General features: G+C 51.1%; 11 protein-coding genes and 1 non-coding gene across 12 annotated transcripts; 6 read left to right on the plus strand and 6 right to left on the minus strand.

Moving 5' to 3' along the window:
• Positions 1–593: 593 nt before the first annotated feature.
• Positions 594–2285, minus strand: BO88DRAFT_6890 (uncharacterized protein). The gene has a single exon (XM_025713055.1). The coding sequence runs from the start codon at positions 1943–1945 to the stop codon at positions 842–844; it is 1104 nt and encodes a 367-aa protein (XP_025568069.1). The 5' UTR covers positions 1946–2285; the 3' UTR covers positions 594–841.
• Positions 2286–4576: 2291 nt separating this feature from the next.
• Positions 4577–5125, plus strand: BO88DRAFT_6919 (uncharacterized protein). Its single transcript, XM_025713056.1, has one exon. It carries the CDS (start codon positions 4691–4693, stop codon positions 5042–5044), a length of 354 nt encoding a protein of 117 aa, XP_025568070.1. The 5' UTR covers positions 4577–4690; the 3' UTR covers positions 5045–5125.
• On the plus strand, positions 4998–6898 carry wetA (developmental regulatory protein WetA; the record flags this gene model as incomplete). Its single annotated transcript, XM_025712217.1, has 1 exon — positions 4998–6898. Exon 1 carries the CDS (start codon positions 5207–5209, stop codon positions 6896–6898), a length of 1692 nt encoding a protein of 563 aa, XP_025568071.1. The 5' UTR covers positions 4998–5206.
• Positions 6899–7801: 903 nt separating this feature from the next.
• On the minus strand, positions 7802–8486 carry BO88DRAFT_448111 (uncharacterized protein; the record flags this gene model as incomplete). The annotated part of the gene is made up of 3 exons (XM_025710419.1): positions 7802–8154; positions 8229–8345; positions 8414–8486. The coding sequence occupies 3 exons, from the start codon at positions 8484–8486 to the stop codon at positions 7802–7804; spliced, it is 543 nt and encodes a 180-aa protein (XP_025568072.1).
• Positions 8487–8782: 296 nt separating this feature from the next.
• Positions 8783–11307, plus strand: BO88DRAFT_377324 (calponin homology domain protein). Its single transcript, XM_025704400.1, has 2 exons — positions 8783–9296; positions 9359–11307. The coding sequence occupies exons 1-2, from the start codon at positions 9130–9132 to the stop codon at positions 10995–10997; spliced, it is 1806 nt and encodes a 601-aa protein (XP_025568073.1). The 5' UTR covers positions 8783–9129; the 3' UTR covers positions 10998–11307.
• On the minus strand, positions 11275–13559 carry BO88DRAFT_6953 (uncharacterized protein). The gene is made up of 3 exons (XM_025713062.1): positions 13378–13559; positions 13279–13320; positions 11275–13224 (listed from the first exon to the last, which is right to left on the minus strand). The coding sequence occupies exons 1-3, from the start codon at positions 13484–13486 to the stop codon at positions 11546–11548; spliced, it is 1830 nt and encodes a 609-aa protein (XP_025568074.1). The 5' UTR covers positions 13487–13559; the 3' UTR covers positions 11275–11545.
• A 313-nt stretch (positions 13560–13872) lies between these two features.
• BO88DRAFT_t3 lies at positions 13873–13956 on the plus strand. Its single transcript has one exon. It is a non-coding gene; the product is annotated as a tRNA-His (tRNA).
• A 1002-nt stretch (positions 13957–14958) lies between these two features.
• On the minus strand, positions 14959–15528 carry BO88DRAFT_6982 (uncharacterized protein). The gene has a single exon (XM_025713064.1). It carries the CDS (start codon positions 15404–15406, stop codon positions 15008–15010), a length of 399 nt encoding a protein of 132 aa, XP_025568075.1. The 5' UTR covers positions 15407–15528; the 3' UTR covers positions 14959–15007.
• Positions 15529–17386, plus strand: BO88DRAFT_459562 (FTR1 family protein; the record flags this gene model as incomplete). The annotated part of the gene is made up of 4 exons (XM_025711096.1): positions 15529–16055; positions 16117–16238; positions 16312–16757; positions 16822–17386. Exons 1-4 carry the CDS (start codon positions 16025–16027, stop codon positions 17384–17386), a joined length of 1164 nt encoding a protein of 387 aa, XP_025568076.1. The 5' UTR covers positions 15529–16024.
• An 867-nt stretch (positions 17387–18253) lies between these two features.
• fetC (putative ferrooxidoreductase Fet3) lies at positions 18254–20168 on the plus strand (the record flags this gene model as incomplete). The annotated part of the gene is made up of 1 exon (XM_025709731.1): positions 18254–20168. Exon 1 carries the CDS (start codon positions 18324–18326, stop codon positions 20166–20168), a length of 1845 nt encoding a protein of 614 aa, XP_025568077.1. The 5' UTR covers positions 18254–18323.
• A 365-nt stretch (positions 20169–20533) lies between these two features.
• BO88DRAFT_439789 (uncharacterized protein) lies at positions 20534–22771 on the minus strand (the record flags this gene model as incomplete). Its single annotated transcript, XM_025709732.1, has 3 exons — positions 20534–20858; positions 20904–22327; positions 22349–22771. 3 exons carry the CDS (start codon positions 22769–22771, stop codon positions 20534–20536), a joined length of 2172 nt encoding a protein of 723 aa, XP_025568078.1.
• Positions 22772–24052: 1281 nt separating this feature from the next.
• BO88DRAFT_399974 (ORMDL family protein) lies at positions 24053–25555 on the minus strand. Its single transcript, XM_025705446.1, has 3 exons — positions 24988–25555; positions 24467–24825; positions 24053–24408 (listed from the first exon to the last, which is right to left on the minus strand). Exons 1-3 carry the CDS (start codon positions 25118–25120, stop codon positions 24361–24363), a joined length of 540 nt encoding a protein of 179 aa, XP_025568079.1. The 5' UTR covers positions 25121–25555; the 3' UTR covers positions 24053–24360.
• Positions 25556–26620: the final 1065 nt, after the last annotated feature.

Consider the following 26620-nt stretch of genomic DNA (forward strand, 5'->3'; position numbering starts at 1 on the left):
GGTTAGTATTCGTTATGTCATGTTGTCTGCGACGGCCTGTTAGTTAGTGTTAGTCACTAATGGAATAGTTAGTAAGGTACTGATCTGATCTGATCTGACATCAGCTTTGATCTGTTGTTGGAGTCATTAGTTAACATTCCTTCCAGCAAAGTAATTAAAGGTGATAGGTGGTGACTATGCCGGTGTAAGTGTAAGCTGACATGCACTAAATACTGGTTACTAAGGGACTCAACTCGGAGGTATCTGGCCATGCCATAGTACCGAAGTAAGTACTTACCACCCTGTACGTATTGTTTGGCCCCCAAGTGATCGGTTTCACAGCAGAACCGGGTATCATACATAGCTACCCCAAGCCTCGCTCGTTTCAGGTCAGGTGGATTATCCACATTCCCCAACTAGGTACTTACTATGACAATGTGTGTTACAGCTGGACGGGCTGTGCCTTGCTTGACGGACTCGACTTGTTTCAAGAAGACAGGGAAGGTTTGTTTAATACCATCATCTGAGCGTATGCTTCACACTTCTATGTTTCAAGTACCGTTCGATAATGAGACAGAATTCTCTGATGGCCCGGGTCGTGTCTATTGCCTTCTTTGGCTGGTAGGGATCTCGATGACCTTTGATATGTAGGAGGAAATGGCACTTTTATTTCAACGTCATGCTATTGATAAAATTATCAAGACTATTGAACCCCGCTCATGAGCTTTTGGTAGAAATCGGCTGTGCTGTGCAATGGCACACCGTAAAAGAAAAATGTCAAGCAAATATCAATATCTGGGCTAGTTCCAGTTTGCAAATTCTTTTCATCCGTCATGTCATCATTTCTGTATGATCTTTGACTCTAGTGGACCAAAAAGCCATTCCAGTTTTCCAGTGCATACGCAACACCGCTGGTGAAGAAGCTTAGCTCGTCTGGCCCTACGTTGGTGTCACACGCTAGTCTTTCGGAGAGTAGATTCTCGATCTTGGCCAGCAAGTCCTTGTTGTGACTTCTACCGGCTCTCGAGGGACGTTCAGAGGCGCCTTCTTCGTTAACGAGGCTGGCAAGTTCTCCAAAGTCCTCTTTGGCAACTATGTTGCGGAAAAGCCCAATGACGTGATTCAGCACATTGTCAAAATAGGTACCGCTGGCACTATCCAGGCCCAGGTACGGCGAGTCCAGACGACCGATGTAGAAGTCATTGGCCTGTTTGCGAAGGCGGGCTTTGTATTCGAGATCGCGAATCCCGTTGATACCATTCATGTAGGCAAGAAACAGCCTCTTGTCCAGATCGACGATGTCGCTGGTGTGCTCTTCAGGCAGCTGCTTGATCGACTCGAGCGTACTGCTGAGTTCGTCATCCTCGATGTCGTTGACGTCCAGTTCGTCAACTGACTCCTTGAACCGGAGCGTGCCAGATGCCAGTGCACGTTCCATTAGCTCGTGGCCAGTCAGCTCTGCTTCAGAGTCTTCATCGTCGTCCAGCGAATCTGGCGCATCGATATAGCGTATGTTCGTGTCAAATCGAACCATGGGTCCAAAAGAGATGAAAGATCCATCCAGGGATTCGGCATCGTCTTCGTCACATGAGTCTGACATTATATCAGATGCGTCGTCCCACCCGGAGACATGGTACATATCATCATCATCGTCATCACTGTCTTCGAATATCGCATCATAGTCGTATTCCGAGTTTTCCGATGCATAGCCCGACTCTGATTCCTCATCTTCTTCGATTTCGGAATACGGTCTTTTCAAGATGGGCTTCAGGAAGGAACCAAGAGACGGTTCGGTTGCAGTCACCGGGCCTGATACACCAGAGGTGTTCGAGGTGGTTTGCTTGGTCGACACGACAGAGACTTCGTCCGAGGCATAGCAACTGTCATGAGAGATCGATACTTCAAGTTGAGAGAACGTTGAAGAGAGAGACTCCCATGACTTTTTGTTCATGTTTTGAGGGCTCATTTTGGTAGAGGCCTTTTGCAGAATGATCTGGTCAACAAAGAATGCCAACAGCGGCGATGACCAAGAAAACCCAAAGCAGACTTGACAAAAGTTTTCCCACTCGCACTTGTAGCGACTGGGATGAAGAGAGGTCAATTGCCTTGGGCAAAAGTAGAAGAGTGGAGATTTTTGGATTTCAGAAAGTGGCTTCGAAGGCCTCCAAATGGTTTGAAGGAATCCATGGTGAAGCACAGGCGCAAAGGTAGTAGCCGCCTAGTGAGAGCCGAGAAGGCCCTTGACCAGAATAACCTCGCAAAACATTATGGATATCTGTAAATTCACTTCAAGTTGGGGGATTGTTTTGAGTCAAGACGCATGCGCGTTTGGTTGTTGGAAAGGTTCTTGGCCGAGATATACGGTTTAAGCCCTTTCTTTCCCTTGAAAACACGTTCGATTTCGATGGAGTGTCTGACGTGATACATATAGACTGTTGGGTCGTTTGTGAACTCGGTTGTTGAGTTGAATGAGAATGCGCAGTATTTGATGCTAGACAAATACCGCGACGCGTTGAGTAATGCTTGGGTAGTATCCGTCAACTCTGCGTGAGGATGACGGCGTTATGGGCTCTGTTCGGAACTTGGCTGGGTGCTTTGTTCGTAAAGAGGGGCAATAACCGATGGCCGATGCCCTGGCGCTATAATGTCATGCCCACTTTTCGTGGGGATACGAGTGGTGCAACGGGAGGAGACGAGGGGTAAGAAACAAAAATTCGTTGAGAGACAGTCCCTCAAAGGAAGTTCGAGTATGATAAGTCTCGACGACTGTCCGCCGAGAAGTGTCTAGAATGGATGAGAAATAGCACAGTAACCAGTGCTGGGGTGGAAGAAAGGGATGGGAACAAGGCGAACCTCGCGGGTGTCAGTCAGATTTCCGTCATCACCACATGACCTTGGCCTTGTTGCCTCCCTTTCCTTTCCTTTCCTTTCCGGCGCTGCCATCGGGCCGATCGCGGAAAGCTCAATTAGGTCTAGCTGTTGCGGCTGAGTCTCGCTATTTCCTCCAATCAGAGCTGGTTACTGCTCGGCTCGGAGTCGCGAGTAATTCCGTCCCGGAGTCTCTACGTGCCGCCGGTGAGTGTTTCTCATCATGGGTGTGGGCTGCTGTGTACTCTGAAGGTAGCATTGATTGTCGAACATGATCACTGCTGGAGCTGGCTTCTTCGCTTAGATTCTCTCCATGCTTCTGGGTTCTAATCCACATCTGGCTTCTTTCTCCACTCCAATTTCGGGCTGATGGTTTGCTTTTCTTTGAAAGAGAATCAGTCCTTGTCGAGGGGACAGCGGCACAGTGACTTCCCAAAAAGGAAATACGCGGCACTACCACTTGCCTTTGCTACAATGCCCACCATCTTCGTCCGACTTTCACAGTCGAGAATGACTTACAATTGATGCAGAGAATCTGTATTCCACACTTAGCATTACTCCATGCTCGGTTGTCTATGTTTAGGTTTTGGTATGCTTAATGCACTAAAAGAAGCTGGCCCTAGAAATTCTTCTGGGTGGCTTGCTCGACTCACTGTACCGCCAGAACGACGGTTTCGGCGGACCCCTGATAAGACACTTTCCAAAACACCACTTGCCTTCAACGTCTTTCGGAAGAGTGTGACCTTGTTCCGATCGCCTGTGCTTCGTAAGCCTAAGTATTACGAACCCCAGCTCCACCAGATGCTGAGGAATCTGGACAAAGAAAGGGCAACTTGGCCAGGGAAATGAGACGGCCTCGCTTCTAGGACGATATTATGCTGTACTAAAGTCTCCCCAGACTGGCGAATCAGGCTGTCTATCTTGAGACAAGGAACAAAGAACTCGCGATGAAACATCACACTTAGAGTTCCGAGCCCTCGCAAAGCCGAATCTACGATACGGACCGCTTATTCTTCAGCGTAGTCCAAAGCCAATGGGTACGGAGCTCAGCACGCTCACTGAAGGTGTAGGCCAGAGCTGAATGCGAAAAGCTACGCCCTCCCTCCCTCGCCAGGACTTCACCCGTAATGGGGGATAAGAATAGAAACTCGTGTTAAACGACGAGTTAATCTACAGATCTGAAGAGAAGAATTTTCTTTCTTTTTTCGAGCTAATGCTTAATGCAAAAAGCATACAGGAAGGGCTTTGATCCAGAATGCCAAATCCTTCTGTCCACGCATTGTTACGGGGGGTGTGCATTCTTCCTAGACCCAGCATTCCAATGTTCAGGCCAACCAGCTCACCAACGGTAGCTCATTGAGTACCCGAAGATCATTAGCTCCACCATGCGGGAAGAGCGTGGAGCAAAGGTTCGGTCGGGGTAATTTAGTGCAAATCATTGAGGCTGCTATCCTACGTATACGACTCAGGATGAGCCAAAGCAACCCAATGACGCTTACACTCCAGGTGTCAGTCAGCCCGTTGAGCCCCCTCTCCACGTCGTCCCTTGACGCGTCGAGCCGTCGAAGCCGGTCGACCTCCATTGTGACACTCATAGTTCGATCCAGCCTCGACATCGATTATCAAACAATGGCGAGGTCGGTGTCATTGGCTAAGCGCTCGCTGGTTCCTCTAAGACCCGCCCATATCCGCCCTGCTGATACCTCTGCACCCTGTTTCTGGTATAGTAAAGGTTGCATTCCCGCGGGTGGCCATCAGTGCTCCGAGCCCACTGGGTGAAGGGTGTCTGGCAGTGGATGGCACGAATCAGCCACCGACTTTGCACTCCTCCTGATTGGCGACAATGGCTTGTGGGAAAGGCATGGGCCGTTCTGCTCGAGCAATTGGGATGGGGTGGGCCATATCGAGGGGCTGCGTATTCCTTGATGGCACATTCCCTGCCTATCTTGCCCTTGTTGAGAGCTCTTGGAATGTGCACAGAATCCAGCGGAGAATTCAGAGGCTGGGGCCCATCGTAGCAATTCAAATAGGAGCCCTCTGTCTGTTGTTTGTTTGCTTTGTCTACTTTGCATTTTCTGCACTGTTTTCTTCGATTGTCAACTCGTCAAACTGTTCCAACACTCCCAGTGCATTCCATCATCACTTCGAGCCATCGTCATCACCGCGGCCATTTTGGACGGATACTCGGCTAGCTTAGCCGTCCCTTACTTTGCGTCAAGCTTTCCTCTGCATCAAGCTTCTGTGCTTCCGCGGCCTTCGTCGCCAGTCATATCTACTCGGCCCAAGTGTTCGTTGGGTCGACCTTTGACAGCTCCTCTGGTCGTCGCCGCAAACGGAAAGCGGCACCCCGTCTGGCACAATGTTCGCCCAGCAGTTCGACCATTCCTTGAATGATTTAGATTTATTTAATCAGTACGTCAATATGGACAACTCCAGTGTGGATGGCAACAAAGATGTTTCATTCCCTGGCGATCTTGACCAAATATTTCAGCTTGAGTCATTGTCCAGCGACTGTGGCGAGCACTCTCCGGCCATCTCCACATCAACAGCGCAACCCCATCAGCAAACAGCCCAAAACTGGAGCAAAGACTTCTGGTGTTTGTCCCAGAACGCGGACTCTTCTACCAGCCAAGGCCAAAATTTCTCTCTACAGGATACTGTTCACCCATCTGCCGTTTCTGAGCTGGGTATCAATTTTGAAGCTCCGCCGACAGCGTGCGCTCCAGAAACCCGCCCTTCTCCGTCAACTCCTCCAGCAACTCCTAGTCGTAAGACCACCAAGAGTGCTGTGACTACGCCCAAGGTGATCCGTCGTCATCGCGAACCTAATGATCGTCGTGGTCCGCTGCACAAGCAGAGCTTCTCTCCTGGCATAACACGCTCCTCTCAACCTCAACGGAACAGAATGGCGTATCAAGAAGCCTGGGCGCAGCGATTCAACAACTTCAGCTTTCGCAGCGCGGATGAACGCTTGCCTCTGTCCCCACCACCTTCCGATATCCTCGTTCAACAAGAGAATATGGCTGCAGACAACTCTGCTGCCCACCTGAACCGCACCGAATCACTACCCAAGGCATCAGCTGAAATGCCTCCCCAATATGACACCGGCATCTTCAACCAATCGCCCGCTATCTCCATGCCTTCTCCATCAACAGCTGCGCTAGCGGGGCAGCCCCCGAGATATTTAAGCCAGTCCAGCGGCTCGGGGTTGCCCACCTCAAGCCCCCCTTCGGCTGACGACATCTTCTCCTCCCCACATTCTTCAGGCCCTCAGTCCATGTCTTCCTGGCATTCCGACTCTCTTGGCTCTTCTGGGATTCCGTACAGCACCCCCGATCTGAGTGGACAAGATGGCCAAGCATGGTGGTCGCCAATGGCCTCGAGAGTCCCACAGCGACAGCCTTCGTATCAGCAGATGGTGGCGTCCCCAGCTGCACAGAGACCGATCCAGAACTCTGCAAGTCAGAGTGACATGCTGCAAGGGGGCCTTATGATTCAACTGGACCCGTCGTCATACGACCTTTCTAACACACATTCGTCATTCCCCTCGGCCGGCCTGCCTTCCGCTCCAAATGGTCATGAGAGCCGCGCCTACATGCAGCCCACTGCAGCACCAGTGGATTCATCGTCATTCGTCACCCCTCAAATTCCCCCTACCCACTCACGCTCTCCGTCGCTGTCTCCGGGCTCAGGCTCACCAAAGAGTGGAAGCATGATGCACAATGGTCACCGGAGGTCATTTCAGCGCCAGAGTATGAACCGAAAGCTTTCCTCCAATTCTATGAGCGCACCAAAACCAGTCAAGGCCCCCCACAGTTCATCAGGAAGTCCAAAGGGAGGCAACAAGGCCGTCACTGTATCCTTCGTGAATTTCACACAGAATGATTCCAAAAGGATCCTCACCGGTGTCGCACCCAGTGGCAGCTCCAAGACCAAGGCACGACGTGAGCAAGAAGCCCGCGCTCGACGCCGCGAAATTAGCGAAGCTGCCTTGCAAGCCGTCCGGAGTGCCGGCGGAGATGTTGAAGCTCTGGAGGCCATCCTATGCTAATATCATATGTAATAGTAATACTCACATGTCGAACCAGTGCATCGCTCGTTTGCCAGTATCCGTTTATTCGTCGTCATTTGTGTTCCGCGGCTAGCCAGTTTTTGAATGTTCGTTATACCATTCGAGAGTCTGTTGTTATTATTCTTTTATTTTTCTGTTTGTTTCAGTTCTCGATACAAGGCAACGGTCGTTTGGGTGTTCGTCTGATCATCACTTTTTCTTTTTGAGCCGAAAAGGATTTGGAGTTTGACTTTCATCAAAAGCGTTAGATTGGCGGGCATTCAGGTTCCATCAACCTCATACTAGTTGGATATAATATATACCACTAATATTGCATTCTTGATAATTGTGTTTGCACAGAAGCGATTGATCTGTATACCTGCAGCTAGGTGGCGACACAAAAGAAATCAAGCACTATGCTTTTTTGACATACCTTCACGTCCTACAGAAACGGCTTGAACAAGATTCGCCTAACGGCAACCTGGTAGAAAATGCCAATGAAAATAATGTACATAGTTCATTCATAATACAGTAATAGTTCGTAATATACAAGAGTTGGGGGTTACTTAAGCCAGAGCTCTAGATGGCCTAGTACCATGTGAGACATCCCAACCCGTCACTGATCACCAGAAAATGTGATGTCTCTCATCGACAGATACTCTGTTTCGCAGCTGTCTGTAATGTTGCTCCGACGACAACAACGAAACACAGCCAATCAGCTTCTCTCTCCGTATGTCTGGCGTGTTCCGCATTTCGGGAACGGACGGCAACCTGGCAAGGCAACCCCAGATATGCCTAGTTTAGAGGTGACGAGTCTGACATATGCGTTTCAGAATTGAAGCGAGAGAACGGCGACCCAAGACGGAGTATTCAAGCCAAGCTGCAATTCTCCACCTCGTTCACTCATCTCTTCGATGCAGTCGGGCTCCACGAATCAGGCTGCCACTTCTGACCCGGAGCGCCTGCCGCCGCCTTCGCCCAGGGGTCGTTCTTCTTCGCAGCCTCTGCAGTTGCCGTCTGCGTATCCTCCGAGGGACTCTTGTTTGCTTGGGCTACTGTCGCATCACTCGTGTTGGTGGCGGGGAGCGGTTGTTGTTGGGTTTTGGGCATATCCAGATATGATGGCTTGCTGGCCCAACGCTCATCGGCCAGACGGGCTAATTCCTTGATTTGCATTTGTCGGATGATATCTTGTTGTTGTTCTTGGATGGACGGAGGGTCTGCGCGGACGTAACGGAGCCATTGGTGCCATTGTGCTGTAGTTACCAGGGGTACGGTGTTAGCTGCGGCTGTTGGGGGTGTGCTTTGAGAGCCTGAGGGTGCCACTTACGGCTCACTTGGACATCGGCGAGGTGGGTTTTGGGATCGGTCTTGACGATGCGGCGGAAGCGGCCGGCGTTGAGTTGGTCCTTGAATTCCCAGAAGGTGTTTCCGTGTAGGTCGGTGCCTGAGGAAGAGATGTTTGTTAGGAGGTTTTCCGGGGAGCTATAGATTGAAGATGGCAGATGAGCTTACCGACGAGGAACGACCTGCGCCAGGGTAGGCGAAGGCCTTTCCACTTGAACCAAAGACTGTTAATCGGACTCATTGGAAGACCGAAGTAAGGATGGTGGTCGATCGGAGGCTATGCGATCTAGAGTGAGGCAGTGCAATGGTGGTGGAGTGGCGCGGAGAGAAGGGAAGATGTTCCGATCATCGAAATGATGAAGCCGAGATGAATTGAAGCGGCGATGATTGGGTGGTGATGGACACCCGAAAGCTCAGGCATACGGGACGTCATCGGTAAGATTGGGCGGTCACGGGGCGTCAAATACGGTATTGTTCTGGGCGTTTCTTTTCTATTTCGGGCTTCGAGTGTCCGATTTCCATTCCACGCCGCATTCCGTTCGCCCTTCAACTTTGGCTTCGTTGCTTTTGTTTTGTCTCTGCCTCTTCGGTCAATCTTCTGCATTGATCCCTCATAATCCCCCGGTGATCTGTCTTCTTCATCCCTTCCTCTTCTCTTCATCTAGACCCTGAATTGATCTTCCGGTTCATCCGCCCTCACATAAGCCTCCACCCCCCTCCTGAACCCCTGTGACGTACTGCCGGTTCGTCCCACCGGAAAGCCACTATAAACACCCACTCCCCCTTATTCTTTTTCGTATTATTTTGCGCCCAAGCTGCCTAACGGTCCTTTAAATTCGTCTGCATGTCCCAAACGCTCTGATTGAGACGGCTCGAACTACAAGATGGCCTCCGTCACCTCGCTTGACAAGGACTTGCGCAGTCTGCGCTTGTCCCGCTATACCCCGCAGGCAGCCGCGGAAGTCCGCGACTGGATTGAAGAAGTGTTACACGAAAAGCTCCCGCCAGGCGATCTCCTGGATGCTTTGAAAGATGGCGTTGCACTCTGCAGGTGAGAATAATGCGAATTTCCTTCAAAGACAGGGCCGTTCAAGAACACTAACAATATTGCAGGCTGGTCAACTTGGCCGTCTCCCCCGGCGTCAAGTACAAGCAGTCCTCGATGCCATTCGTGCAAATGGAGAACATCTCTCACTTCCTTCGCGCATGCCAAATGCAGCCCATCAGCCTCCCTCCGCACGATGTCTTCCTGACCGTCGATCTCTACGAAGCCAAGGACCCCGCACAAGTCCTACAATGTCTTACGTCTTTCAGTCGTCGGGCCAATGCTCTCCAGCCTAGCAAGTTCCCTCGCGCACTAGGTCCTCAAAGCAAGGCAGCCACTCTGAGCCCGCATGCCACCGGTTCCAGTCAAGGCGCTTATACCCCCACCAAGTCGAGTGTATCCGGTCACTCCAGCCCGGCAAGATCTCCGAAGCCAGTCAGCAGCTGGAGCAAGAAGTCTGATGAGTTTGTCACGGCCCCCGCCTGGAATATTCACCAGTACGGATACATGGGCGGTGCGAACCAGGGCAGCATGGGCGTTGCCTTTGGTGCTCGTCGGCAAATCACTACCGCCGCCCCGCGTGTCCCCAGTCTGGCAGAGAAAGAAAAGCGGAGAAAGGAGGAAGAAGAACGGCAAGTTTTGGAAAAGCAGGAAGCAGAGCGCCAGCGCCAGCAGGAGCGCGAAGCGGAAGAGGAGCGTGCTCGCATCGAGGAAGAGCGCCGCTGGGAGGAGGAAACCAACCGTCTAAGGGAGCAAGAGCGGCGTCAAGTCGAGGAGGAGCGCAAGCGCTGGGACGCGCAACAGCGCAAATGGGAAGAAGAGGAGCGTCAACGCCTACGTGAAGAAAAAGAAACGGAAGATAGGCTAGAACGCGAGCGACTGCAACGACGAGAGGCGCAAGACAGCCGTCTCAACGGACAGTTCCTCAGCCAGTATCAAGCCAGTCTACCAACAGCTCCCGTTCCCCCAGTCTCCAGCGAGAACCGCGAGAGACAACGAATCCGCGAACTCGAGCGCGAGTTAGAACGTGCCAAGGAGAGAGAACGCCAATACGAGCGTGAACGTCAAGACATCCAAGAACGGGCCACCAAATCGCCGCCTCGCAGCCCCCGGCCAGCCCAGCCCAGCTACGACCTATCTTCCCTCGAGCAAGAGCGTCGCATGCTACGCACGGAATGGCAAAAGCACCACGACGAGCCACTCACAGAATCAGACATCCCCCCGAGCATGCCTCCCCGACCCCTCCCAGAGCCCGTCATCTCCGCCGAGGACAAACCATCCACGCCCCCTCGCCCCTTGCCCGACCCCACCGGAGCGAAGCCCCCTATGCCTCCACGACCCCTCCCCGATCCCACAAGCTACACCCCTCCATCCCAAAGCCCCTACACGCAAGAGAGCCGCGTCGACCGCTTCCTCGCATCCAACCGCCCCCCTGTTGCCCCGAAGCCCGTCGCCCACCGGCCCCAAGACTACACCACCACATCGGAGGTAGACGCCGAGAATAGCCGTCGCGCCGCCGCTCAAGAGAAGACCAAGGCCGGTGGCTGGGCTTCCAAGTCCCTTCTGGAACGCGAGATGGAGCGCGAACGGGAACGTCAGCGCGAGTGGGAGGAAAACCAGCGCCAGACACAGGAGGCAGCAGCTAGGGCTGGGTCTTCTACTGCGGGCGCTAAGCGGCAGATTATTGGGCCGAGGCCACCTCCGTAAATATAAAGTGGAGTGTGGCCTTTTCATAGTTCGCCTTCTTTCTACCCCCTTTATCTATTTTGTCTGCCTGTCTGGTTTTAGTTCGTCTCCCCTGTGTTGTGAATATACCCTTTTCTTTTGCCTCCTTTTTTATCCCCCTCGCACCGCTTGGGGCAGTGGTGTGTGTGCAACTGCGAAGTTTGCTTGGTTTGCGTGGTCCAAAATATATTTCTGTTCGGGAAAAGAGAAAATTAAAATTAAAAGGAAATTAAATGTAAATAAATGAATAAGTAGTTTTCAGGTGATATTCGATAGACATTTCAAAGTTCAGAGTCAGTTTCATGTCAATTCCAACTAAAATGGGTATTTGTACTATCTATGCATTAAGAAAATGTAGCCGAAAGCCTGTCTCAAGACAGCATGAGAGTCGACGAGCGAAACAAAAACTATACCCAACCAAACAGGAAAAAAAAACAACATGACGCGCTTGCTTTTGATTCGCTCACTCCAATCACACACGCATGCAAATAGAAGAAAGAAAAAGAAGAAACAATTTAATACCTCAAGCATCATGTAGTAGTGGCATCACCCTCGAACGGCAGAATACAAAGCACGAGAAATTGCAACCGCTCCGCACTCTCCTCCAACCACGCACGCTCAATATCATCCGCCCACCTGTAAGCTTCTTGAACATGTTTCCGCGATTGGTATTCGGACCGGTCGAAACGACGGTTAACGCCCTTATGAACAGCTTCTCGCAGACTTTTTGTGATGCTTAGCATGCCGTTATCGGCGAGAAGAATGATCAGTGACTCCAGAATGATGGAGATTTTGGCGTTATCGGCTATGGATCTTGTGCTGGCCGCGTAAGGCAGGAAACATTGTTCCAGCTTGGCTTGGCTGAGATATTCCTCGTCGGTGTCGGGGGCGGCGGTCTCGCGCATGCGAAAGAGGAGGAATTCGCAGAGGGTGGTTTTGGCAGGGCCGGAGAGGTAGGGGAGGGTGGAGGGGCTGATGAAGGCTTGGAAGACAGGGAGGGGCAGGTGGCGGATGTTTTCGGCGTAGAGGTGGTAGAGGTCTTCGAGGGGGATGAAGTCGTCGGGGAGGTATTGGGAGACGGTGGATAGGAGTTGTAGGAGTCGTTGTCGGAGACCGAGCGAGCGCATGCCTCCGTAGAAGCCGACGTCGCCGTGCATGTAGGGAATGTGTCTTGTGGGGAGCTCTTCAATGGGCACTCGAGCGCCAGTGCTTGGGGCAGAGCCGCCGTATGGGCCGGGTGGTGTATTGATGCCGTTGGGGCCTATGGCGAGTGATTTGCCTCTGCGCTTGGGTTGGGGTGCCCGTCGAGGGGTGGGTTTTTCTCGAGAGCGGTTGGACCTGTTGGTGGTTGAAACAGACGAATATACTTCCTCGTCGGAATTGGCGTCCGCCTCGTTGATATCCTTGCTTTCATCGTCATAGTCTCCATCCTCGATCGGATCATCGTCCGTGAGGTAGTCGCCGAACTCGTTCTCATCGATGTTGACCTGCGCGCTGCGTTTTCTGCTGGTGGAGGTGTGAGCTTTTGCGTATTTGAGTTCATTGTCGAACACTTCGCGAAACTCGTTGCGAGAGGTCGAGCCACCGTCTGCAAAGATGGAGCGAACAATGCGCCGGTATGGACCGTACGTGGTGCTAGCTCCGTGGATGTAACGGAATATGAGGCTTTCTCTGAGAATCTGGAGGGCTGGGTCATCGTCATGATGCGTTTTCTTCCTTCGGGACTTCTTCGGGGAGGGCGGTGGTCCCTGTTCACTAATGGTGTTTCCGGTGTGAGCCTCCTTATACTGTCGAAACCGTTCGTTCCAATCACTCTCTAGAATATCACACATGTATTCAAGCCAGACCTGCCACCACGTCCAGCGGGGACGATGGCGAACAGAACAGTTGAACGCCCAGCCAACGACATGCCAAAAGTCTTCTGCATTGGACCACAGGGAAAGCGACTGGCCGAGATCTAAGTTCAAGGGTTTCGTATCATCGGAAGATAGGTCTGAGGGTGGGGGAATGCTCTCTGCCACGGGACGTCGTCTTGTATGGCGGGAAAAATCGGGAAAGTTGAAAGAGAATGCGACGTCTAGCTTCGCAGAGATGGGTCCGACGAGGGTATTGGTCAGTCGAAGCAGACGTAATGCGGCCAGCGGTGCTTCTTCCTCCTCGGTTGTTTTTGCGCGCGTGGTGGTGGAGGGGTGTATGAGAAGAGTTGCGGCTAGGGCGAGTTGTTGGACGGGTGGAGTATATACTGGCGCTGAGGCGACGGTACCGGATGTGAGGATATTCAGTAGAAAATTGATAGCTTGTGTATCTAAACCAAGAGGTCAGATGTGGACAAAGAAGAAACAGCGATGCGGAGGGAACGGACAGAGTCTCTCTTCGAAGAAGATAGCTGCATGTTGAGCTAGCTCGAATGGAATGGGTTTGGCGGGTCGGTGAACAGGCAGATCCGCCTCTAGAGGTTCTGAAGCCGCCATAGAGGATGGGAGTGAAGGGAGAGGTAGAGAAACGAAGAGGATGTGGAGAAGATGAGGGAGAGATGGAGATGGAATGGAAATGGAGATGGCGGAGCGATAAAGAAAGCGACGCGATGCTTATCGATAACCCAGCCGGGGCAGCACGTGTGCCAGCCAATCAGAGGTGGTGCCTGACAATGCGGGCCACAATCAGGCAGTCCACACTGCGAGACCAATTCGCTTTGTTCCCTACTGTTTGCAACAGAGAAATGAAGGTTTGGCTGAAATGGACGGGATACACCAAGTATCCTGAGAGTTAGCCTGAAACTTCCTGAGCTGCGGAGAAATGATGATTGCTAAGTTATAGAATATGATGCATAATAATGATCCAACTTTCAGCAAATCAGGGTGCTGTAGTGTAGTGGTCATCATGAAACGTTGTGGTTTTCCGCAGCGCCGTTTCGACCTGGGTTCGATTCCCAGCAGCGCCAACAATTGGCGTTTGAGCCTGATCTGCTTTCTTTTTTTTCATTTTGTGCGATAGATACACTTTATTTATCGCTCTATTTCATTCGACACCATGTTCTTTGTCTACGGCGGCCACAATATAATAGCCCTTTTTCTGCTTTCATTTCCGATACTGTGCTACATTCATCAGTGTCTTTCTTCCATTGCTACATTCAAGCCACCGAATCTCTGTGGGCAGAGGGACCGAGATACGTAGTATTCCGCATGAACCGCCATCACCATATTAATATACAAGTTAGTATGCAGTCTCATCGGGGTGGTAGTAGTCTATACAGCAATTAATGAATATTAGGTAGTAGTACTATATGATTACTCCATCTATTAGTGGTACGAGTGGTTGGTGTGTCTAAATACCTTGCCGATTATATATAGAAGGGCTACACCACTACACCGAAGGATAGTGAAAAGCCATATGGCACCTAACCACGAAAACCAGGAGAGATAAGCAACGAGCATCTCATAGAGCTAAGTGGTCACTCTTAAAGTCATATGCACAAAAGTTAGCAAGTAACCTGTGGTGTAATTAGTGGCTGGCTACTCCCATGGATCCGACGCTTGGACGGAACACCGTAGGAGCACAAGTGCGATGAATTCCCAAGATACCCATTCGACAGAGAATCATACTATCCAGGAAGAATCCCAAGCCTACTTCTGGTCCACCATAGCACAAGACAGGGAGTTAGGTTCTGCAGCAGATTAGTCGTCCTAGCACAATTCGTGGATTAGCAAGCATGCTGGCTATCTTGCCCAGCACCACCCTGGAGAGCCACCGTCCATTAGGTCACATGGATGGAAAATATGACCAGACACCACTATCTGAACGGCAAGTCAGACAGAATCTTCTTGAAAAGACCGTGGGCAGTCCCACGGATCATCCACAGCCACTTTCCCAACCAGCCCGACTGTCCAGGAACATGAAGCTATACTCCTTTCGCTCGGGCCCGAACAAAGTTTGGCCGAAGTACCCACACCCCGTGCCACGAAAAGCTTGACCTGAGCCAATCGTTTGAGGATTCACGTTCCCAACATCATTCGTGTATCATCCTCTTTTTCGTTTGCCGAGTGTATGTACCCCCAAAATTGAATGCCTCTATAGCAGTAGTGGGGACAACATATGGCAGGGATGAATCCCCCGCGCCCCCTTGAAACCTGTGCGCAATGTCGGTGAAGTTTGGATGAACCTTCCAGTTGATGCCCCGCGTACCTCGTATGAAGTGGGTGATACAAGCCAGAAAGGTAGGGAGCTGCGCGCGAGCCGTCCGGTAGACGATCCGCATTCCCATTGGTGATCTCGGCAGTCGAACGGGATTCACCATCCCAGGGTGCACAATACGAAGTCACTGGAGCCAGATGACAGCAATTCACTGACAATATCCAGATAGAGATTGGCTTCAGAGTATGCTCGAGGTCCATACCACTAATTTAGCTGGTCCGAACGATGCTCCGTAGGCTGATTGGAGGGGCGTAGTTATCGGATGTCTCAGTTGAGACTCGACTCACCACCGCAAAAGACCCTGGCATTCCTGACGGGATTGATAGCTGACCCGCATATCCCACAGACCCAATAAGTAACCAATCTTTCTGCCATAGGCGCATTTCTCTCAACCAGCACGTGTGTTTGGGGTGGTTGATGAATGGATCTATGTCTCAATCTGGTCATGATAAGCGGACGGATACCCAATCCGATCGGCTCGTTGGACGTGGGGTGATAAACAAGATCGACCACGGTGAGGGTGAAAATCCTCCCTTCCCACCTCGCATCACCCCAATAGCAATCATATCATACCTGATGCATGTGTCATACACGGTATGGTAAGATGAAACCTGTAAAAAAATCCGTTTTACGGCGAGGGGTAAGATAGACGGATGTGGCTCGAAGAAAAAAAAAGCGGAAGAAACCCGCCAAGCGAGCGAATACTTATCAATCAGCGGATCTCGTATTTCGAGAGATGATCTGATTAAATAACTTTTTGTTGTCGCGTGTGTTTGTGTTGCGTTCATAGGGCCAATTTTCTTCCCTTCGTCGTCAACATGGGCAATAATCCGGTATTTGCTGTCACTGGTAGGTTCATCACAACATAACAGAGATATCCATGAGATGATGGGTTACTGATTCCAGTCAGTGTTCTTCATCTGCTTCCGAGAATGCCTGGAAACAAGCGTGGTTGTGTCTGTGCTGTTGGCTTTCTTGAAGCAGACTCTCGGGGATGACGGGGGCGATACGTATAAGCGACTCGTGAGACAGGTAAGTGTTCTCACAACCTCAACGTGCCATTATCGCCGAAATTCATTGCTAATGATTGTCTCTTCCACACCAGGTCTGGCTAGGATGCGCACTCGGACTATTCATCTGCCTCTGCGTTGGCGCAGGCATGATTGGCGCCTTCTACAGCCTAGGCACGGACACATTCTCTAGCACCGAAGATATCTGGGAGGGTGTTCTAGGAATCTTAGCATCTCTCATCATTGCGGTCATGGGAGCAGCCCTATTGCGAGTGTCAAAACTGCAGGAGAAATGGCGGGTTAAGCTCACCAAGGCTCTTCAGCACCACCGCAACACCAACACCTCGCGTAAGGGCCGTGTGAAGATGTGGCTCGAGAAATACGTCATGTTTATCTTGCCATTCATCACCGTACTTCGTGAAGGACTGGAGGCAGTGGTGTATGTTGGTGGTGTTGGATTGGGATTGCCGGCTACCTCTTTCCCTTTGGCGGTAGTGGTCGGTCTCTTTGCAGGATGCTTGGTCGGATATTTGATTTATCGGTAAGTGACCAGGTACCGTTACTCGCTAGATGACACAGACTAATGCAGACATCGCATGTCATAGAGGAGGCAGCGAATCGACCATGCAATTTTTCTTAATTGTCTCGACCTGCTTCCTTTACTTGGTAGCCGCGGGCTTATTCTCCCGCGGTGTATGGTACTTCCAAAACCACGCATGGAACAGTATAATTGGCGGGGATGCCTCCGAAACGGGATCAGGTCCTGGGTCTTATGACATCCGACAGAGCATCTGGCATGTTAACTGCTGCAACCCCGAGTTGGGAGGTGGCGGCGGATGGGGCATTTTCAACGCCTTGCTGGGATGGACCAACTCTGCCACATACGGATCCGTGATTGGCTATAATCTGTTCTGGCTCTGCGTGATGCTCGCCTATGCTGCGATGCTGTATCGGGAGCGGCGTGGTGCAATCCCCGTTATTGACCCGATGATTGCGCGCTACCAGGCGTTCAAGGCCCGGTTGATAGCAACCATTCTTCGTCGGCCACTGGAAGAAGAGAACGTTGAGCCGGTGGAGCAGTCGGGGATTTTTGCAGAGAGTGGCAAGGCGAAGGAGACTGGTGCCGGAGGGCCCATGTCTGTGAGGGAAGCGGAGGTTAGGGCTGCGTAGCGATAGACCGATGTGCTAGACTGCTAGTATAGACAACGGAGCGGGGGGTTTTCTCATTGAACCGCGTCATGCGGGTAATGTAAGTAGATTATAATTTGTAATCGCATCTGACGGCTTTATGGTTCCTTGACGAACCAAGAAAAATAATAGGCGCCAGTTCCGCAAAATGCAGAGCAAGACAGGATAATACTGCGTAGTAAATGAAAGTAGGGCAATCGTAATTAAATCATACAACACATTACCGCAAGAATACTAGCGTAATACCCGCTCTTGGCGCGACCGGGCCCAGCATCAGATAAGCCAACGCCCAGACAGTTTGATAAGATTGGGGGCACAAGACACCATCTGCTCGCTTGCAAATGTCGAGAAAAAGAAAAAATCTGTTCGACTGCCATCTTTAAGCCATTTCATTGTCGGAGATATTATAGCCAAGCCATGCCAAGTCGGCGTTCTCTACCTGAACTGGGGATCAAGCTATTGTGGGACTGCATGCTGGGTGGGACTCCGAGAAATCTACCAGTTCGGGCGATGGTGGAAAACCGTTCCTCACGTACAGCCCAGTATTCGGTAGTACTAGTCAATATCAGATGGGCTATCTGATTCGTCTCAAGCCTCGCATTCGTGGATGGCTCCTCCTCATTTTACCTTCATCCGGCGGCCCGACTGATTGATAAGTGGGATGATTGATCCATAGTATCTGGTAGTCATACTAGTCATTAATTCATCTTACCTTTTTTACTTTTCTCTCTTGTACTCCACCCTGCCAACTGAAACCCCCAAAGGGCCTCCAACCCAGGGTATATAGAACCCCCAACGTAGAACCTCCCCCCCTTCCCTATTTCTCTCTTTCTTTCCCTGTCCGAGCAATTCCACTCCCTCTCTCTCGTCCTTCATCGTCCGCCCTTTCATCCAGGATAGGACAGACAGACAAGACAAGATGGCCTTCCCCAGCCGTCTTCTCCCCTGGCTCGCCGCCACCATCTTCTTCTTCATCGCCCAATGCCAGGCCAAAACCGTGACCTATGATTGGAACGTCACCTGGGTGACCGCCAACCCTGACGGGCTGGCCGATCGCCAAGTCGTCGGCATCAACAATCAATGGCCCCTGCCCATCATCGAGGTCGACAAGGGCGACCGCCTCGTAGTAAACATGCACAATGGACTCGGCGACAAGAGCGCCTCCATCCACTTTCACGGCATGTACCAAACCAACACCACGGAAATGGACGGCCCATCCATGTTGACCCAATGCCCCGTGCCGCCGGGCAGCTCCATCACGTACAACTTCACCGTCAACCAGAACGGCACGTACTGGTACCACTGCCACACCGACTACTGCTACCCAGACGGCTACCGTCAGGCCCTCATCGTGCACGACAACTCCTCCTACTTCGCCGACAAGTACGACGAGGACCTCACCATCACCATGACAGACTGGTACCATGAACTGACCGAGACCATCGCCCCGACCTTCATCACCGTCGACAACCCCACCGGCGCTGAGCCCATCCCAGACTCCTTCCTCTTCAACGACACCCTCAACACCAAAATCCCCGTTGAAGCAGGAAAAACCTACCTCTTCCGTCTCATCAACATCGGCGCCTTCGTCGCCCAGTACTTCTACATAGAAGACCACACCATGCGCATCGTCGAAGTCGACGGCATCTACACCGACGAGGCCGAAGCAGACATCCTCTACATCTCCGCCGCACAGCGCTACACCGTCCTAGTGACGATGAAGAACTCCACGGAGAAGAACTACCCCATCGTCATGGTCGCCGACTCCCAACTGCTCGACACCATCCCCTCAGACCTACAACTCAACCAGACCAACTGGCTCGAGTACAACTCCAGCGCCGCCTTCGAGCAAGCCGTCATGACCGTCTCCGACTGCTCAGACCTCAACCCCTACGACGACATGGGCCTTGTCCCCCATGACAGAATGGCCCTTCTTGAGAACCCCGACATCTCCCTCGATCTCACTGTCACCATGCAAGTCCTCGACGACGGCGCCGACTACGCCTTCCTCAACGACATCTCCTACACCGCTCCCAAAGTCCCCGCCTTGTACACCGTCATGTCTGCGGGCGACCAGGCCACAGATGCCACAGTCTACGGCGACTACACGCACTCCGTCGTGCTGGAGAAGGACCAAATTGTCGAGATCATCCTCAACAACGGCGACACCGGTACCCACCCGTTCCATCTTCACGGTCATGCCTTCCAGATGATCGATCGGTACCCGCCGTATGGTCCTCATTTCTATGACTACGCCGACGGTGATCCCATCACCTACAATGCCTCGAACCACACCGCGTTCCCGGAGTACCCGCCCCGCAGAGATACCTTTGTGCTTCCGCCCCAGGGTTACTTCGTTGTGCGCTTCAAGGCCGATAACCCCGGTGTGTGGTTCTTCCACTGTCACATTGATTGGCACTTGGCGCAGGGTCTGGCTATGGTGTTCATTGAGGCCCCCTTGGCCATTCAGTCTAGTGTTACTATCCCCCAGCAGCATTATGAAGTTTGTGAGGCGGCGGGTATCGCTACGGCGGGTAATGCGGCCGGTAATACCGAGGATTATACAGATCTTACGGGCCAGAATAAGCAGGTTGCGTGGTTGCCTGGTGGGTTCACGGCTAGGGGTATTGTGGCCCTGGTGTTCTCGTGTGTGAGCGCCTTCTTGGGTATGGGCATGATTGCTTTCTATGGATTGTCGGATATTAAGAAGGGTGGGGGTCAGGTGCAGACTAGGAGGGAGGAGGTGAGAGAGCATGAGGATTAGTTGTTTTACTTATATTTTTTTTGTTTTGTTTGGATAAGGGGGTTTGAAGAAGATGCTCTGGTTTGCATCAGATACCCGATGAATTAGATAGGATATAAAAGTATGTAATGTATTAGAAGTGTAAGGACTCTTGACTTATCGTCATCTTCGTAACTCGTAAGTCCCACAAGATGGGCATAGAATAATTATCTAAGAGGGAAAGGGTTATCCAGGTTCCGCACATGGCGGGATAGTGGTATGCATGGCCAGCATGAATCGTATCAATATAAGGAAGTCGGACTGCCTCCCCACCCCTATGCCATCGATAGAAGCCAGCCGACGATATACTCATCGCCGTGTCTTGTAGTAGGTGGTCTGGCCAACCCTTACTGCCCGGTTTGATTTGTCTTTCTGGGAAAAGTGGACTCCTGGGCTACTAGATTGCCCGGCAATTCACCTAACGGTAACCGAGATGTTGGTTTTTGTCTTGCCCGAAATATTTCCCGTCTGCTGCCAGAGCTTTTTGGAGGCGACTCAAAGTCAATGATCACGAGGCCGCCAGTCTCTTCGTTCCAAAGTATATTGCGCCATTCTGGATCGCTATGAATGACACCGCAAGCACTAATCTTTTCCAAGACCTCATTGCGCTGCTCTCGGAAAGAAGGGGCAGTCTGCTCAGTCATAACCTTGTTCGCTCTAATACCTGCCCAGCTTAAAACAAGCATATGCGCCATCAACTGGCCGTGGTACCAGTACCGAACGCGCGGAGCGAAATCCCCCCCGCATACTGGAACATGTGTGCCTTGAAGAGAGCGGAGATGATGGTAGGCTTTGATTTCTTGCCCCAGGCTTGGAAGCTGCTCGGCGCTAGTGGCCTTTAGAACCACAGTGTATCCATGGGATAATAGGGTGGCTTTCAAGAGAAAACCAGTCCTACCGACGATGTGTAGCTGCTCGAAACCAATTTCCCGATCGCGCGATAATTGATCAGACAGGAGACGCGTCAAATCACGAGCGTTGATGCTGTGGACTAGATGTCCGTGTCTTTTGACGTTCGGACATTGAGGATCCAGAGGGCCTTTCTTAGCCAAACCACGCAGGCATTTCATCGTGCAATACTGGTCTTGAATCGCGTTCTTTGGATTTTCGGCTCCTTTCAGCCTGCACCCGCTAGCTTCCTGGGATTCTCGCCCTCGTCCTCCTCCTCGTCGTCGTCCTCGCCCCCGCCCCCGCCCTCGGTCGCCTCGAGCCCCTCTAGAGGCGTTATTAGACGGCGGAGAAGGGGAAGGCGGGCTTGTAGGAGCTCCTGCTTCGTCTCCATGCTCTTCCTGATAGTCAGCTCCTTTGCTTTTCCGTGACGGCTGGAAATCAGGCTGACAACGCCGTCGTAGCATATACGGAGACCGATCCACGGGTTTCCACGACGGGGGTTTATATTCGGAAGATGGTGGCTCTTTGCGGACCGATTCCGGTATCTGTTTCAAGATATCCAGATATTCGACTTCCCACGTGTCCAAATGATCGGCTGCATCGTACCACGCCTGAGATGGAGGATCAGCTTGCACGGCATTGAGCGTGAAGGCCAGAACCTGAGCAACTGCTGTTCGGTGTAGACGAAGCTCATCCTCGTCAGTGACATCACGGTTGGGGACGAGCAAATAGTATTGCACAACCGATGGATCTTCGGTGATGCGAAGGCAGATGAAGGCCTCCCCGGTGCAGATATAGCCGTGTTGGACTCCCACGTCTACCATGTATGAGAAAAGCTGGGTGATTACTGCTGCTACGAGCCGAGTAGCATGGTATTCGAAGCTATCTCCATCCGCGTTAATGACATCTTTCTCCAAGTCCATCTCGTGGAGGCCGGCGAGTATTTCAGCCAGCGATAGCTTATGTGGGGCTTTGTGTTCGACAGCGTACACGGGCACTCGTTGATCGTCTGATATTACATAGACGCAGAACTGGTCAGCACGACGGTTGCGTCGTCTCCGGTGGATCGGCCGCTGTGCACTTCGTGACCTGCCTCGGGTAGAAGGTGCGCGTTGTACCGATTCTGCTATTCGAAGCTGTTGCATTGACGTTTCGAGTGGAGAGGTCATGTCATCGGCATTGTTATGGTCCTCGAAACTAATATGTCCATGGAGTTTGAAGCGCCGACGAAGTCTGTCGTTGTTATGTATCTCTTTTAGAATTGAACGTACGAATCTATCCACAGTGTCGCGTTGGAAGTATTCAAGTTGAAGTTCGGACCTTACTGGTAGAATGTCTTGCCGAATGAAATCCAGTTGATGCTTGGACGCGAAAGCGCGATGCGTGGAAAAACCGGGGCCTTCATTATCGAATGTTTCCCAGATGGTCTCCTGAGAGGCAGGAAATACTTCCCAAGGTACTAAGCGTTTAGGCCGGATTCTACTGACAGGGTTCGTTGGGTCACCCTGGGTTGTTAAAGTGGCATCTGCCTCAACACGTATAGCAAGAGAAAGCTCATGACATCCTTCGAGAAGACCAAGAAGGGTGCTTGGTTCGACTCGCTGCTCTGCCTGACTGATTCGCTGTTCTGCCTGAATTATTCGCTGCTCTGCCTGGCGGAGTCTTTCCAACAATGTGTTCACATCATGCTCCATGGCGCGAGCAAGTAAATATATGGTTTGTTGGTTGTAAATAGCAGGTAGTAGTATCTATCCCTTTCGGGGGCGACAAGAACTTGCGGTACTGCTGGCTAATTGTTGATAGAACGTGGGACTGTGAAAGAAAGAAACAAACATTTGTTTCGGTCCACTTACAACCTGCAGTATGGAAGAGAAAAGCCACAAAGGGCAGCACAAGTGATTATTATCGTCCTCTGGAGATGAGATGGAGTGGGTTAGTTATAGTAAGAACAAAGTCTCCACCTGGGGGGGCTCAGGTTCTTTTATAGGAGACCGCTTTCCCCGTTCTGCTGTGAACCAACTGTGCAGCTTTAGGCGCCTTGGCACATACATCTAGACTATCTTACCCTTACTCACGACAGTGTGACTGTTGGGATATTCATCAATCATAGATCACTTCTCCATCATCTTCATTGGAGTTACAGACCCAGCAGATTGCCCCAAGACCCATGTGGCCTGCTAATCTAGTCTTCATTCAAATTGGGCACGAAATGCATTCATTCACTCTGATCTTCCGATTTTGCTGGGATCACTACTTGACACTTCATGTAACAGTTCCTATCAAGTTTTGATCAGCTGCATCATGGCAGTGTAACCGTGGAGTGCACAGATTGCGTACTGTCCAGTTGTTTGGCGGGTTACCCCCCCAAAGGAAACATTACACACTAAATGGGTTTCTTCAATCATATCACAGTAGATCGTCAGAAGGGAAGGGAGGCCTCGATGGACGAGTAAACAATTTGGATAACTCTTGCCATTGGACATGGCTGTATTGCTCGATGAGTTGCTGGGACCCTAGTATTCACCGTGGGACTCTTACTCTGATTGAGGATTGCTGATCTCTTTCAGGGGAGATAACAGCAGGCCAAGGGACAGAAGTCTGTCTGACAAACCACTTCACTGTTGTTTGATGGGATTGTGGAGTACGATATGTATACCAGTATCATAGTAGGTTATCTCAGCTGTTCCCAAGGCTGTGGGGTCGCGTAGGTAGAGTTGCATATTGCCAGCCGGATTCGAGTCTAATCAGAGGCTATAAATTACTCCGCTAAGATCACGCCATCAATGCCGGACTGCTGCCTACGGACAGCTACACCAGGTCTACAGGTAATACCACAGCATAAGGAATATCTTCTTATATAGAGTGTAGTGATGAGAAGAGAGTCCAGAACCATCAGACCGGCCTCCCCTAATCTTCATCTATTCCGCATACCCCATTCACGCCAGCACCTTTCTATAAACCGAACCACATTTTCCCCCTTTCCTTGCCTCCTCCATTCTTTTCGTTTTCCGAAACAAGACTGACGAATCTGTCCGCCCATTGCATGCCGGGATACGAGACCCACGAAATCGAGCACAATAGAGAAGTTTGGGATAAAGCAAGACGTTAAAAGAACAGCGAGGCAAGGAAAGAGACAGCGACGCCAAGCGGAGAATATTATCAAGAACGAGAAGTAGTAGTTTAGTAGTGAGAAGCAATAACACACAGGTTAAGTGTAAGGGAATGAGAGCAAGTAGATAAAGCCAAAAAGGAAACGGAAAGGAAAGAGGAAGAGAGAGAGCGACTACTCTTCGGGTATATCAGAGAAGAGACCTATTCGCAGACGGTGCGACTAATCAAAGCAGTTAGCAAGTGACTCACCCACCACATAAAGCAAGGACAGCACATACAAACGGCAATTTCGGAATGACAACTCCTAGGGTTGCAAGGAAATTGATGGTGAAATACGTCAAGTCGTAGTGGGTATAATGTGTGCTAAGGAGGAAGAGACAAATGGGTACGCAGAGGAGGAACTTCTTCGTGGGGGTATACTGGTCTCCATTGTCGATCTGCTCCCACATATTGAGGTTGTCGTACGCGCCGGCGTTGAATTCAAAAGGGATGCCCCGCACCCAGTGGAACATGAGGAAAGAACCGAACATGTAGCTGATGTTGGTGAGCGTCCATGAGGTCTCCTGCGAGACGCCGGGAATGATGTCGAACAAGATCTTGAGGGCGATAATGAGAACGAAGTGAATGGTCCAGGCTCCTAAAGGGTAGTACAAAGTGGTCAGCCACTGGGGGGTGTCATGAAAGTCATGGGGACATATGCTGGTGACAAGTCCCCGCCGGAACCTGAACCCCTCCTTCTGCAACGACGGAGTGGTGATGATGGGGGGAAATGGTGGAGATGGAGGTGGCCACTACTCACCCTTGGCGTTGACCCAGTTCGCATTCAAATTGGGCAGGGCAGCCTGGTCGCTGGTGTGCTCAATGGACTCGGGAGGCTCTTGGTAGATGATGCTACTCGACCGTCTCCTCCGTCCAGCTTTGCCCTGGGCCATGGTGGTCTCCGGGGTCAACCGGCGCGACGCAGCGTCGACGTCCGGGGGGAAGGAGATGGCACGGGGAACGATTAGGGAAGACACTTTGGCGGTATTGATCGGAGATCGAGCGAAGAGAAAGGAGGAATCAAGTGACAGGAATGAAGAGGAAATGGTCGTGAGAGAATGGCAGAGTGGTGAAAAGGACGCCGCGGGCGAGAGAACGAGAGAGCAAGCTGGCTGGAATACCGAGAGACTGGAGTGACTTCGACTGGGAGGCAATCTTGAAGACGATCGGCGGCGGTGTTGGTCACGGGAGCAGGTCTCCGTATTACCGGAACAGGGGGTAAGTTACCGCCGGGCCAAAGAATGGAGTTGGACCCTAAGATAATAAATTATCACGAAAGAAAAAAGCGAGTGGATGTCTTGCAGGATGAGAAAGGGAGAAGAAAAATCTCAAATGAAAGACAATGGAAGAGAAGAAGAAAAAAAGTCAAAAGGAAAAAAATAAAATAAAATAAAAAGAAGCCAGCAGTCCGACATCCCGAGGGGCAGCCGAGCAGATCCTCAACTTCAAACTAATTGTCGGCGTGGCTAAGAATAGCCGGGACGCTTGCTGCATCCCATCGTTCTAGATAGAGTCTAGACCACACCATCGCTGCACCAACCAAATGCCATTCCTGTCTGGGTTGATTCGAGACCTTAATTAATGATTATATTGCTATCTATGCTATCTATGAAGGGTTCTCTCCTATTCCATATTCCCTTTATTTCTTATCACGATCATGTGGAATCTGACTAGGAGTGTCTGACTCAGGATGAGACTGAAGTGGATAAACGCAACCTACGATCCTCTCGTTGTTAGCATCTACTAAGAGAATACTACGGTAAGTACTGGCTAAGAGCTTTTACTTAGGTTCGTCTAGTGTACACACCATCCAGCTGCAGTGACCAGATATCTACTGCTGAACAGCTTCAGAAGCGTGTAGTAACCATCTCAGTCTCAATGGCTGAATACTCCATTCTGGCATCATCCAATAAGATGATAAACCATCCAATTGAATTGTCCACGCCCTGACAATCACTCATAAAATATTCCGACTCCGTTAATCCCGGAGCAAAAAAGCAAATGAATCTCTTGGAAACTGAGAAGGTCGCGAACATCGGATCGTTTTACACTAATCACATGGCATTTGTCGCTTTGATCCAGGGTTTCCCTAAGAAATGCCAATAGCTGATGTCTGATCCCCTAAGATCCTCTCGGTCATCATATCTGAGTTACCAACGCATCTCTAGGATTCCTGATAGGCCATCTCTCGTTGAGAGGACCCATCTGGATTGGATATATCCAGCACAGCCATCCTTTACTCGCGTCATGACGAAGATCAACCACAATCAGCAATTCGTAGGAGTCCTAGGAATAGGCCGGCCGTCATCCAAGATCGAAATATCTCCAAAAATGCCACAATATGTGCCAATTCCAGACACTGCAGCTCATTACGTAGCTTGCCTCTCACCCCT

The sequence above is a fragment of the Aspergillus vadensis genome (genome assembly GCF_003184925.1).
Source record: "Aspergillus vadensis CBS 113365 unplaced genomic scaffold BO88scaffold_1, whole genome shotgun sequence".
Taxonomy (NCBI): domain Eukaryota; kingdom Fungi; phylum Ascomycota; class Eurotiomycetes; order Eurotiales; family Aspergillaceae; genus Aspergillus; species Aspergillus vadensis.